This window comes from Trachymyrmex cornetzi, unplaced genomic scaffold, assembly GCF_001594075.2.
Source record: "Trachymyrmex cornetzi isolate Tcor2-1 unplaced genomic scaffold, Tcor1.1 scaffold793, whole genome shotgun sequence".
Taxonomy (NCBI): Eukaryota; Metazoa; Arthropoda; class Insecta; order Hymenoptera; family Formicidae; genus Trachymyrmex; species Trachymyrmex cornetzi.
The window spans coordinates 161,085-176,278 of record NW_017300128.1 but is presented as its reverse complement, the minus strand read 5'-3'; the positions used below and the strand labels follow the sequence as shown (position 1 = coordinate 176,278).

Here is a 15,194-nt window from a genome sequence, read left to right as displayed (position 1 = left end):
TATATATATATATATATATTAATAAAATTCACAATGAATTATTTAAAGCATGTTAAAAATCCAGCTTCGACTGATATAGGCATTTAATTCCTAGTGCCTGATAACGTTTCTCGCCGAAAGTGGAAATAATCTTTTTTTTAGCATAAATTGGCGCAGGAATTGTTGAAAAAAAAATGTAAGTCGATAATATATGGAAAAAAACAGTTTTTTTGCTGAAGTATCTAAAAATTTAACTTGATACAGATTTGAAAATAATTTTGTTGGACTATCAAAATAATTTATATGTAGGACACATAAGTCAGTGGCTAGGATGTCAAAACTTTTTGCACCATTACTCATTATGTCCTATATAATTATTTTAATAGTCTAACAAAATTATTTTCAAATGTATATCTAGCTACATTTTTAGATATTACAACATATAACAGTCCTTTCTATGTGCACAGAAATATTTTGCTAAAATATCTAATGACTTAACTAAAGGTACAGAAAATAATTTTGTTGGATCATCTAAATAATTACGTAGGAATTTCAAACATGCAAAAAATTTGCTTGAGCATCGTATATAATTATTTTAATAGTCAATAAAATTACTTTATAATCTGCATCTAGCTAAATTTTTAGATACTTTATCGTTTTTTCTGTTTACCATTTGTATGTTTCTTTGATTGTATTCTCCATTATTACAAGACGTACTAATTACAAATAGACCAGATCTCTGACGACTCGATATTCACGCGATTAGCGCATCATCGTATTTTTAACGCCCAAGGTTAATTGTGATCAGCGTTAATTTGCCGCATACATAACGCGCTTCGTGCGTAATTGGTAGACGCATAAATTGTCCCGCGATAAAGATTTTCGCGAAGAACTCGAGATAAGATCGCCGCGTGAGACGGCGAGGGCATTAGCACCTCGTTGAGGGAGTTGGATCTCTGCCTCCTATTTTTAAGGGCCGATACTAATTGCGGACGGCGTTAATTTACAGCGTAGGTGTCACGCTTCGTGAGATGTATATTCCAATAAATCGTTCTACAATGCGGAGCGAAGTAATGCCACGCCGGCGTCTAGTGCAGTTCGATTTTTTATTCGTCGCAGTATATACCCGTGATATTAATTGTGAGCCTTGTTGATTTATATAAGCATGTGTAAGTCCCGCTGCGGGATGAAATACGTTGCAGATAAGTATATGCAAGATTACAGTGCAGGATGAGGACGTAGAGACAAAGACCGCGGAACGGGCAAAGCGTTTACTTTCGTTCTCAATAATGTGGTAATCATATTCCCATTTTGCAGGTGCATCGAAAGGTTAGAAAACGATTAATCACACTTGTACATTTATAATGTATCGTATTTAAGAACATGTACCTAACATGTATGTTACACGCGGACTATATTATGCAAAAATGAGTTAAACAACAATTTGAGATAATATAGGTTTAAAATTGTCTAGAGTTTGTCTAGAGACAATCTCTCTAAAATCTTTAAGTAGAATCTAATTCTAAACAGTGACAATTGAGACAGTGTTGAAAAAGAATTGCTCACTTGTCAATATTAAAAGTGAGATTTCACTCTTTAGAATTAGATTCACTCCAAAAAGAGTTTCAGGGATTATCAATTATATGTACATAAAATCACAATTTTTTTTACATTTTTTGAATTTATTTCATTTTTGCGTAATATATGAATTGTTCACAAAGAATTGTTTTGCTGAAGTCTAAAAATTATCTGGATACGGATAAAAATAGTTTTGTTGGACTGTCAAAATAATTATTTACGATGCTTAAACTGATTGTTAAAATATCAAAACTTTTTACAGTATCACTCATTATACTTGAGATTTCTATGTAATTATTTTAATAATTATTTTAATCGTTCAATAAAATTATTTTCAGGTTTGTATCTACAATATATATTAAATTTTTAGATTTTAGCAAAATTATTCTTTCTATATGGACAATAAAATTTAAATTGGAATATCTATCACAGATTTGCGAATTTAGAAAAGACAATTGATTCCAAGATTGTTAAAGAATTTGATTTTGGCATATCACATTTACACTGTAAACAATAAAATGTTAATTTTAACTTAAAGACGTTTAGTAGACTTTCTGAGACGTGCAAAAATGTTAAAATTAACACAAAAATGTTATAAGAAAATCCACTAAACGTCTTTAAGTTAAAATTAACATTTTATTTTTTACAGTGTACGCATTGTAGAACATTGTAAATTTCAGATTCATGTTACTAAAACGAAAAAAAATCGTGTTCGCACGAAAGTCTAGAAGTACTGGACGAGAGGAATGCTTTCGCTTTTGCATCGATACGATATGCCAGCGAATAAGCTCTAAAATCCAACGCGAAACGCGCGGATAGGAACGAACGTTTAAAGACTCGGACAAATTGCGATCTGACCGCGTGTCCGCCTTCTTATACTAATATGCGAACACGTTCGTAGTCTCGCGCGGAGAGCTCTTCTCACTACGTGAGTCTTACATGCAACTTACATAGACACTTGCACAACTATGTCGAGTTCTGTACAGTTAAGTGTAACTACGTGCTCGTAGTTACACGCTCGTAGGCTACCGCATGCGTCCTAGCTCCGCGCGTTACGTATACAGAGTGTCCCTGAGCCGATCGCCTTTCCTTCCAGCATTAAACGCTGTAACATCTAAATGATGGACTTACGCCTGAGAAACATATTTCAATTTTTCGACACGTTTAATAGATATGGAGAAAAAGATTCGTGTAGATTAAATCTTGAAAAATCTTATGATATCCCTCCGTACAGCAGATAAATACGATAAATGAGATAGGCGATCGAATCCTGTTGATAAAATTGGCTTATCGAAAACTATCTTGTATAACTTAGTCCTATACGTATCAGTGATCCTCAGCCGGGCGTTTCGACCACTGTATTTTCCGCTATTATTACAGCCTGCGGCTTTTTGCCAGGGTATACAGATAGTACAAACGATTTTATACGCCTCTACTTAGCCACTATCGTCTCGGCCGCTAAAAAATCCTATCCGTTCCGAGCCAGGAATGTGTTAATGCGAGGCGAAGATTGAGAAACTCTGGGCTACGCGCAACTAGGGGTCCGCCGGCGGGCCTGATACCGGATTATCCGAGTAGAAAATGTAATGGAACGAGTAAAGTTTGCGTTCACGCATCGTTGGTCCCGTCTCGCGTCTGGCGAGGGAGGCACCATAAGAACCGTCGACACAGTGCAACACCAACGCGATTAGGTAACTGAAACCATATCGACGTATGCACGCGTGCTACTATGTGGGTGTACCACCGGCGTAACCAACCACGTTGCGCGCTCGCCACGCGATGTGGCAGGATAATGCACCGATAACACGGTCGACTCGCTGAACAGTTTCGATCCAGATTCCACGAGCCAGCCTAGTTTCCAGAAGAATCGTGCGAAACGCGATCACATTCCTTGTTTTTCCTGTATTCGTAACAGTGTGTTTTCCAGTCTCGTTCATAAAAAGATTACTTTTCTATAGAGATTTCAGGACGAAATGTTAGTCTTTAGATGAAGTAATAACCTCCGAACGATCTCTAATATAATGAAATATGTAATTTGAATTTTATCAAATTTTTCTGTAAACAATAATTAATTAATTTAGATCGCTATGAAGAAATCAAATATTAGGTGTTAAACTTAATTCCTGCCGTTTTTCGTCTCTAAAATTGATTTGTTTCGAAGGGAAGATGAATGAATACCTTAATCAAAGTAATTTCCTCCATTTTCTACTTTATTACTAATTAATAATACTTTATTAATAATACTTTGAATAAGGTATTTCTCTTCGAAACAAATCAATTTTGGAGACGAAACGGCAGGAATTAAGTTTAACACCTAATAAATAAAGAATGAGTACACTGTTAAATTTTATAGGGTCAAATTAACTCAATGTGAGTCGCCACTACTCCTATTAAATATATCGTTATTTTTTACTAAAATGATAATTAAATTTGACACTGTATAATGTTAAATTGATACTGTATAGTGTCAAATATAACCATTGTTTTAGTAAAAAATAATGATATTATTGAGTAGGAACAGTGGCGACTCACATTGAGTTAATTTGACCCTATAAAATTTAACAGTATATAAGAAGTCAATGCTTGAGATTAGATTTTGATGTCTAATAACGTTTCTCACAAAAAGATCACACTTTTCCGAAGCGAGATGCGAATTAGCCTTTATATAGTAGAAGTAATAATCTCCAAATGATCTAATGTGATGAAATATCTAATTTGAATTTTATATAGAGTTCCTCCATAAAATTTTTAGATAGTTTTTGCACCTTATATTACTTCTAATCTCATTCACAAAAAGGTCACACTTTTGTAGATTTTAGAACTACTCAGAAATATTAGTCTTTATATGAAGTAATAATCTCCGAACGAGATTCAACGTGATGAAATATCTGATTTGAATTTTATAGAGTTTCTCCGTAAAATCTTTAGATATCTTTCGCGCGTGATGTTTCTTCCAATTTTGACACGTATATTGCGAGTGGCATTAAAGTGGCGTGTTGCGATTACATGTATGACTTTGTGCGAAAGACGATCATTAGACATCAAAAGTGGTTTTGAGTGGCGCAGCGCGGCTTTAAAATTATTACGTCGCCTTGCGTGAACGAACACGACAGTTTAACGATCCTCCTAAGGCGCAAACGAAGCAGAAACTTAGTTCCGACGATTGATCGTCGTGATCAACTAGACTGCTGTTGGATAAATTAAGGCATAACAGGTAAACAGCTCGTTAACGATACTCGACGATGAGCATGTTGCGTTATTGTCGGGTCAGCTTGCCGCCGAACTGAGAGTCATTCGACACTCGTGTATCGCGGATCCGCAAGATCGTGTAATGGCGTCATATTTACGCTCTCTTATCTAACTCAATCCGGAAGAAAAGCTGCCAGGAGGCCCGTTCACAATCAATCTTTGTCAAAAGCATCTTATAGTAATAAGGGATAAAACGCACGCGAATCTATGCGTAAACTACCTGCAGGGAACGATATTTATTGGAAAATGTAGTATGCAAGACAGAAGAATAAATCAATCCGCCAAAAAAACATTATTCTGATGTAGAGTGCAATAAATATAATATTAATTAGACTGTGGGTAATAAGCGGAAAGTGTTTAAGAGCCTTTTACTGTAATAAATTGTAATAAGCACGCAAGACGAAGGAATATTATGAATTATCTCTTAAAAATATGTGATCTTGATGCAGAGTGTAATAAATATAATATTAATTAAACTGTGTGTAATAAGTGGAAAATGTTGATGCCTTTTACTGTAATAAGTAAGGTATATCTTTATTTACTTATAATTTATCGATATGGAGATTGACTTGCCTCGCGTTTTTATGTAATTATAATTGATAAAAAGTTGAATTTATTTTTACATTGAAATATTTGGTAATGTAATATTTAGAGTATCGGATTAAGTAAGTCTGATAATTGGTTAACATCTTTTTATTTTACTTTTCAGAAGCTGAAAAAATTCTGGACAAGTCACGGAAAAAGAGCGGCATCCTTATCAGTAAGTCAAACCACATAACTAGTATTTTTTATCCAGTGATCTATGCTCTTATCTATTAACGTCATTTTAATCTTTCCTGTTTCTTTTTCTTGTTAGTCTTGATCGTTTCGAATCGATTAATTCCTGCTATTTATCTCTTTAAAAGCGTAACAATCGTTGCACGTATGAACTGTTTAAGCAAAGTATATTTACGTAAGTTCTATTATTTTTCTTTATAAGAAAAATACAAAAGAAATTTATAAAAATACTGTAATAATAAATTATAACAATAAAATCTAATTACGTTATTATAATAATTATTATAGTTTTACGAAAAGAAGAGAAATGATTTTATCTAAAATTTTATGTCTTAAAAATAATTAGAAAAATTGAGATATTTTTATTTTGATTATTCATAATTATTCAATATTATTTAAAATTACTAATTTCTCTCAAATTTAGGCTACAAAAAAGTTAGGCTATAATTACATTAAAACTTAATAGAATATTTGCTTCGAAGTATGAAAAGTAATAATGTTCATTATTGTCGACGATAAAAAATAAAACACAATATGCCCATTTTATTATTTATAGATACTTATTTAACGTTATTAATTGCGTCGATGTATTATTCGAAAGCATATACGTGTTCCTGTAGAAAAAAGGATACATCTATCCCAGAAATAATAGATTAAATTATAGTGTTATGGAAAGCGATATTACTTCCGGAATTAATGGATTATGAAGAATTTCCGATCGAATGGCGTTTCCTCTTTTTAAACGCGATCACAGAGCGCGGGCGGTTTATAAAGTCATTATCGGAAAAGATATATATGCAATCATGAATTCTTATTCGTCGTCGATGAATGCAGTAGATCGTGACGCAATGTGAAAGGATAAAGGATACATTGCATACATCAACATTTATCATTTTCAAAAGTATCTTATCTCGCATATTTTATCACATCGTTAAATGACTAAGCTTGAAAAAAAATCCTCGCCAAAATTAATCTTCTTCTTCGTTTGTATTATACATCGTCATAAATGATTCAACATTGAATGATAAATTCTGACAGTATCGTATATTCGAGAGAAAATATAATACTTAAATATAGAAACCCCGATCATCTCGGCTTCGATCAATTTGTAACGTCATTCGTGTGATCATCACAACCTTCGCCCATGGCCTTCTTTTAAGCTCAACAAGGTTACTACCGGTTGTGATCTACCGATAATGCATGAGGCGTACTTGGTCCATCGCAGGATATTTATTGAGCTAAAGGAAGAAGAAATTGCAAAGCAAAAACTTGTTATTTATCGGATAACAAGACTCTTATCTACATTCATGCATAAATTTATCCTAATGAATTATTTAAAACTCATAGCTGAGGCTTTGAATATAACCAGATTAGAGATATATTATTTTTCTTTGAAAGATCCAACTCCTTAAACACTTTTTCGTACATGTACCAAGCATCGTACCTTTTCATCGAGAGTAGATTGCATTCGGATTATTTGATTCACTGGGTTTCCAGGACTCTTCTTGCGCGCTAAGACGGGCGTGGACTACGAGCGTTGAAAATCGCGGCTGACCCGTGTGCCAGATATTTTTTTTCCTCGCGACGCGCGCTCCTCCGGGGCCAGCCGGTTGGCCGACTGTTCCCGTCGACTGTACCGGCGGCCATGCATCGCCGATGAGAATATGACCCCGGCACGTATAGCTCGAGCCTCGAAGTAAACTACATAGGCGTTGCGCGCGTCTCTCTCGACTTCGCCAGGCGAGTCGGTGGTCGTGCGAGTCGGTGTCGTCGGCACGGTGCTTCGTGTGGCGTAGGTGATGGCGGTGCCTTGCCTTGGTGATGGTGGGAGTACCGCAAGGGTCAATCCACGGTCCACCATTATATTCCCTCGGCGAAGTCGTGGTACACGGGGGCCTCGGAGCGGGTTCACAGCTAAGACGACGACGGCGACGACGACGATGACGGCGACGACGACATTCGAACGCTTAATGGTCGGAATTTGTCTGGTCGGCAGGTACACTGACAGCTAGTCGGTAGAGTTAGTGACTTGGGTTGGCTCGGTTAGAGACCGAGATAGCTAGGATAGAAGAGGATATGAGGAGCACATGCGAGGCAACGTCGGTGTGCAGAAATCAGAAATGTGGATCAGTAAAAAGGGATTCTTTCACGTTACACAAAAATATAAGTTAAAATCCATAAGTTGTAAAAACGGTTATAGCTACATGAAAAGAACGATTTTGCTGAAATATTTAAAGATGTAACTAAATACAGATATCTGAATATAATTTGATTAACTGTATCAAAATATTTATATAGAAAACTCAAGCATGAGCAGTGTCGCACAAAATTTTAATATTTTAACAGCCAGTTCGAGCGTCTCTACGTAATTATTTTATTAATAGTCCAAAAAATTATTTTCTGATTTGTATTTAGCTAAATTTTTCGATACTTTAGCAAAATTATTGTTTCCGTGTAGGTTGGTAACATAAAACTATGCATTTAATATTTAATTTAACTAAAATTTACTGAGTGAATTCAACAAGTTATTAGTTCAATAACAAGTTTTGTATGATAATGTCATTCATATGAATTGTTGCACTTAATTTCTAAGTATCGTAAGTGTTCAGGTATTTTTCATTAAAAAACGTTTTTCTTCCGAGATTTACGCCGACGTATTGTTAAAACTTATCATAACCGTAATTTTAAGCGTTTCATGTTAGAAGAAGCAGCTAATCGTTAAGAAAGCGGTTAATCTATATCCATCATCTACACAGTTAAGATTCTTTAATCATCTAATTAGCGGGATTGTTAACGACCGAATGATCGGTAATTCGTGCATATGTGGTAGTGACTATGTGTGTGCACGAGTACCAAACGGTCCACCGTCCTTTAAATACAACTTTGACCTTTAAGAGGGGTGGAATGTATCGTTTGCAAAAAAATCGCCACGAAGAAATGACTCTATCGTAATTAAACCATTGACGTTGGAGGTACCGTAAGGGTCAATCCACGGTCGAACATCATATTCTTCGGCTAGGAGCATGGCTTTAGGAGCGGGTTCGTATAACTGCAACACACAACGTTCGACGCTTAATGGTCGGAATTTGTCTGAATGGCAGGTAACACTGACAGGCACTCGGTTTAAACTCGGTGAGTGGAGGATATACCGGTTACAGAAACCCGCGGTATCCAGAAAGTTCTCCGGTAATTCAAGGCTCGCCCGGGTCGCCGATTAACGTATCGATCATTAGACGATGCCGATCGAGGCGACTTTTTCCCGCGACCCAGCTAGCCGCGATCACTTTAAAGTTCAAATTGAAGCCTACATAACGAGACAGAGGCTTACCTTCTCTTCTCGTTTCTTTCATGTTTATGTCTGTTCATAGCAGAATATAGGGCGGAAACAACCAATAATGCAGAAGTTTTAACGAAGTTTTTCACGTTTAGACACATTTATCAAACAGACAGATATATATTCTTCATAGAAAAGATTTAAATATTTGTATTTAAAAATAAAATTATTTTCTTTTCTATATCCAAATTTAATTGTGAATTAGTTTTTACAGTCTTTAACTCCTTCAGATCTGATTTTAATAAAACTATTAAAAACATTTTATAATTCTTACGAGCACTTTAATTTACTAAAAAATTCATTTTTTTTTTCAAAATTTTGACTATTTTTCCGACATTATTATGTACATCTGCAAGTCTTAAATGATGTCGATAGAATTAAATAACTTCAATAGATAATGTCTTCAAATTTTTTTATACATTACAATGACACCGAATCTGAAGAGATTAAAAAATATAAAGTATAAAATTTCATTACTTAACAATTTTGGTATTAACTCTTCGTCTGTAATCTGGATCTTTTTTGGCATAAACAAAATTTTACTCTTAAATTTCTTCCCCAGTTTTCAATTTTTATTAAATAAACATTTTAACATTTAAGTTAAAAAATTGAGGATATGAAAAGTATTCTCTTTCAGCTAAACAACTTTTTAATTAAGGTTACATATTTATATTTTTATATTGGTAGTAATGCAAACAGTTTTATAACAATAACTTACGCAAATGACGATATGTTAAGTGACAGTGTCTTAAATTATCGACGTCATCGTACAAACAACGCCAGGATTATGGAGTCTTAAAGATCGAAATTTATCCGAACAAGCAGATACACGAGTTATAAGTTAAGAAAGTAAGTAAGAAGTTAGAAAAATCATTAAGGGAAACTAACGAGACATGTGCGTGGAATAGCCAAGTGGCTTACAATCCTTTTAGATCTTGTCATTTTCAGTTTCACTGATCATTAATTGGCTGTTGCCAATTGTCGAACGATGTTAACTGACTGGTTCGACCGTTTTCCCTGACGAGAGAACGGCACGAATCGACAAATCGATTTGTGCCACGAAACCTATTACGTTTAATAGAACATGGGAACAAATTGCGCTTTCGCCGCTTTCAAAATAATATTGTCTTAAACGTCGAATCATCGTTTTAAAAAATTCAATATTTTTAATACTAAAAATTCGGTTCTTTAAAATATTATATAACATCGAATTTAAATAACATCTGTAAGAGAATTATTTTATTTTATTTTTTTAAGAGAGCATTATACTATAATATTTTTTAAATATTTATTATACAATTCAATTAATATCTTTGATTTTTCTATGTATTGTTTAATTTAACAGATTAATCAATTTCATTTTCATTGAAGAAATTGCCATCTATTTTTCTATCAGTCAAATCAAGTTATATAAGCATTGTGCCGTAAATAAACCGATTAGATCGCAGCGGAAACGTCAAATACAAGGATCCCATGACAAATTTCATTCGCGGCATCGAATCAGTCGGCGATTCTTCCGCCTGTCTGCAATCAGGAAAAGACGAGTTCCCGGACGAGCTACGTCTGTTGACCGATCGGCATAATCGGCGTGCCGGTTGTGTGCGATGCCTTTTTCGGCGAACTGTGAATGTAGCCTGAGGTCTGGCATTCCCCTTTCCTCGTCGTCGCTGGCCGGTTCGTCCGGGGTCACCGACGAGAGGTCACGTCGCTCGCGCATGGCATCAGTGACTTTTTCATTTTTACCTCGTATCCGCTTCTCTTCTTCCTTCTCCGGTCTCTCTTCTTCTCGATAACCACAGGCACGTGCGCGAGAAGGCTGTCATCTCGTTTGAAGAAAAAAAGATCTTGTACTTCTGCGATGACTTTTAAAAATTTTTTCGAATCCCATATACGTTTTTTATCGTCCAATTTCTGAGTAAAAAGGTCTAAAGAACGTTATTTATGAGGTATCTAAAAATAAATCGTAAACAGATTACGACATTGGAAAGTTTAATTGTTCAGGCCTTTTTTAGTTTTTTTATGAATTTTTATGTTATCGGGATGAGCAATTCTTCGGCGAAATATTTTATAAGCTTAAATCCCGAGTAAGTTATTTACATTGTTGTCTGATGTATTAATTTCTCTTGATTAGAGAGAAGATAGATAATTCAAAGACAAACTATGCGGAAATACGAAGGCGTAATGAAAAAGCCGCAGTCCCCATGGACAGAGATACGTTCAAGTAAAATTGTCGAGATTCCATGTGTATCTTTGGAAAGATAAATTTATTTCGTGACCGGTAGGTCCCGCTGCATCTTATTCACCGCGCGAATGCACGTGAATCACGTGGATCTATGTGATGCGAATGCGTCGTTTAGCAAGTAGAATACGCAAGTCTCCACCATTCGAGAATGGTGTGCTAAAAATGTAGAAGTGTATTTCTTTTACTTGCAAAGCATTCTATCTATAATATATGATAATTTCGTGATTTTATTACTTCTTTCAACAATAATTAAATTGATAGCAAAGAAATTAGAAATATTATATGAGAAGAAAATTTAATTAGATCAAAATAATTACGTCTCAAGCATGATGCTGCAAAAAGTTTTATCACTGAGAAAAATTTCTGGTTAGAAAGACGAACTAGATTCTAACAGAACTAGGTTCTGATCAATTAGAATTCTGGTTATCTCAATTAGAATTAATAGATTCAACTAGAAAATATTTTTTATTTTCAACCAGAATTCTAATTAATGTAACCAGACTCTTTTTCCAGGGTAGCAACCAGTTTGAGTATTTTACATAATTGTATATAAATTTTGTCAGAATCTCAACGATCGAAGAGATATACTTCCGTATAGACAACATCTAGATATATTATAGGGTAGGACATAATTTTACTAATTTTGTTTGCTGAAGATTGTTAAAGCCGACAGCCGAAACGTTCAAATTTTATGTAACTTTTGTACCATCTATTAAATGATATCTACGAAATCTTTTTTGCGCACTTCTTACCGCGCTGACTCCAAATTAGCTCTTTTAATTAATTATTTTTTATATACAAATATAAACAGTCCAATTACTTATTTCTTATTACTCGTTTACATAATTATTTTGATTGAACAATATTACTTTCAGATCTGTCTCTATAAGTTAAATTTTTCGATATTTCAGCAAAACCGTCCTTTCCGTGTACTTTATGAATTCCATTATAGACGCGACGGAAATCACGATCGATCGATTCACATGGTAATCTCTTTTCGCAAGTAACGTTCCCCACGCTCGCCAGTGGTCAAAGGTGCACCCGTATAATATCGAGGAAAATACCACTCACGACGATGAACCGCGGCTTTGCGGTGCACAGGGGAATGACGGACATACGACAGGTTACCGCATACACAGCATCACCGCATACACGTGCATCACTGACGCGAAAGGATAAATACCCTCGATTAGCGATTTATTTGAATTCTCGACTACACGTACACCTCTCGTCCGAGTCTTCGGATATATGCCGATTGCTCGCGTCTCCTCGGCGTCTCCCCATCCTCTCTCTTCATCTCTTCTTCACAGCATCCGCCGCCCACCTTATCTCCCATCGTGCTCCTCTCTCTTTCGCTATCTTTTTCACTCCTTCACTTTCTTTCTCCTTATTTCTCTCCTTCTTACTCTCTTCCTCTGTCTCTTTATCTCTCCTTAGTTACCGTCCTCGTGTGATCGTTCGCGAGACGGCGCGGATCCTCGGCAGGAGCGCGCGGTATGCCAGACGCTGCAGGCTCGATTGCCTACGACGTGGATTGTCAAAACCTCGGGGAGGCACCCGGCGAGGTACCGTTAACCAGGCGTTCGCCTATCGAATATTCGACCTACGACCTGGCGACGCTCTTGCAGTGACTGGCCGCGCCGAGCCGCGCCGAGCCGCGCCGCTCGGTCGGCGTGAACGCGGAAATGTACGCGCTGCATCGAGCGGGGCCCCGGGTGACCTTACGCGGAGTAGTACGTTTGTCCTTAGGTCGGGACAACTTCCAGGACGCTCGTCCGTTAGAGACGCGAAGCGCGCACTTTCGAACCGACCGCGACGAGCTGCTTTTTTATTGTCGTTTGATACGCGCCATTGGTCGATGACCCATCTTTCTCGTCGTAACTAGCTTCTGTCTCTGTCTCTCCTTTTCTCTCTTACCGAGACTGATGGACGAAGGATAATCATGGTAACGTCATTTTTGCGTGACGCGTAATAAGGTATAAGGATTAATCAGATAATCGTGACATAGGATAGAAACGCGTATCTAATATTTTCTAATAATTAATTGTTGTAACTTAATGACTCTCTGAGATAATTAATATAGACACATTTTTTGTCTTTACAATATTTGTTAAACTAAATTTTACATTTGGTTATATTGATTTTTATTCTTTATTTTATAACAATTATCAGGTTGAAAATAGTGAATGTTATATTATTAAAATTTAATAACGTTTTTTAAATTGATGTATTATACTTTATATTACTTTAGTAGATGTAGACATGAATATGAAAAATGAATACAATAGATTGGAAAGATATATCATCGAGTATGACACGGTTGTTAACGTACGAGACATGTTCTTGGAAGGCTACGAGCGATTGCTTTTCTACGCTGGGTTTACGTAACTCAAACGAAACGGATACGGTCAGAAAGGACGAACGTGGACGATAAGAAATCTCCATCGCTTTCCTTGATTATCGATGAAGTGAATCACGAAGCGTATCACGATTTAATGAAAACGGAACAAACGTTTCCTAGAAATAATATTGCCGCCACGCTTGGATGACGATTTGATGGACCTCGTGATGGACCTACTTAGGTGCGATGAACTTGACCTGGTATTCGGAATGTCTCAAACTTTCGAACCTCGATTTCGTGGAATCAGAGTTTAAAACGTAGAAAACTCGTTCTTAAAACCAATAAAAATGATGCTCTTTTATTCATTCTGCAGTTTATTCGTTTAGTCTTCTTATTATCTTTTTCCAGTAACAGCAGGAATAAATTAAACATACATTCAATATAGATAATACTACAAAAAGGATATTAAATTAGGAATATTTAGTTTTAGGTTATTTTTTTTGCGCAGCAATTATAAATTTTCCATTGATCCGTCAGATATCTATTGAAAAAATACTCAGTCTATGCTATAAAGAAATGCATCGAGAAAAGCAGCCATGTCTCTCTATATTCTTTGGAGTGTAATTTCACTCTAAAGAGTGAAAATTGAGCCAATCTTGAAAAAGAGAGTGAGAATTCACTCTAAAAGTTTGAGAGAGTATGCATACATTTTTTTATTCCTTTCGAAAAGATTTATTGTTTTAAACATGCAGTCGGGTACAGCTTGAACCGTGTAGGCACGCTTGCTCATTGACATTTAACTTTCGAAATTGAACAGAGCGACGGCGAACGGCGCGTGATGCGGCCTCGTACCATGGCAAAATATCATTGGGCAGGTAGAGCTAACATTTAAATGCCAGGACTGCTCCGCAAGACGCGCGACTAAGCCAAGATGCACTCGCGGACATGTTTTTCGTGACGCATTCAGTCAAAAGATCATTGAGTTGCTCAAATGAGTGTATAGCGTTTTCTTTGTAAATACAGTTATTTGAAAGCGACACTTTGTTTATTCCTCTTAATACATTATACATTATTTTTATAATTAATTATATAAATTTATTTACCAAGAGAGAATTATTAAAAAATTATTATATTATAAAAGAGAAATAAGAAAATATGCATGCAAGGATTGCATTAAGTCTAGATTATAATTGTTTGAAAAAAGATATTTTAAAAGTATACCCTTTCTAATATTTATTTTATAAAAAAATTTATAAGAGTCCTTACATTTAGATGTTCAAATTCTACACAAATATTCTAAAGTACAGTACGCGTAAGTATAATATTACTATTATCTTTCATTTATAATTTATTTGAGTAAGTCGCTTCCGCGTCAAGATTCACGCGTTTTAAGTGTCTCGTCAGTTTTCTTCCTAGTATTACAAACGACTATTATTGCTTTTGCGGCTACTGTGTTCCACAGTGGTACGGTGTGGTTACGAGCGGGCATATCAAGATACGCATCACGATATTTATGACGAGCCTGCATGTAAACCGTTCAGCAATTTATGTCGAGATAAATATTGCAAGTCGCTCTCCGACCTTCTCCTCGACATTTCTGTGTGAAATTACTTCTACCGTGTTAACACACGCCTTGTAAGAATTTATCGCTGAGGAACGTGTGAGAAGTGTCACGCGATGCATTTTCGATCTAG

At 35.7% G+C, this 15,194-nt stretch overlaps 1 protein-coding gene across 1 annotated transcript in view; it reads left to right on the top strand.

Moving 5' to 3' along the window:
• The window catches only part of LOC108768380 (uncharacterized), a 132,260-nt gene that overhangs the window by 54,414 nt on the left and 62,652 nt on the right, over window positions 1–15,194 (top strand). The window contains exon 3 of the mRNA XM_018518781.1: window positions 5,516–5,566. Within this exon, the coding sequence (XP_018374283.1) occupies window positions 5,516–5,566 (51 nt within the window). The remainder of the gene's footprint in view (window positions 1–5,515; window positions 5,567–15,194) is intronic.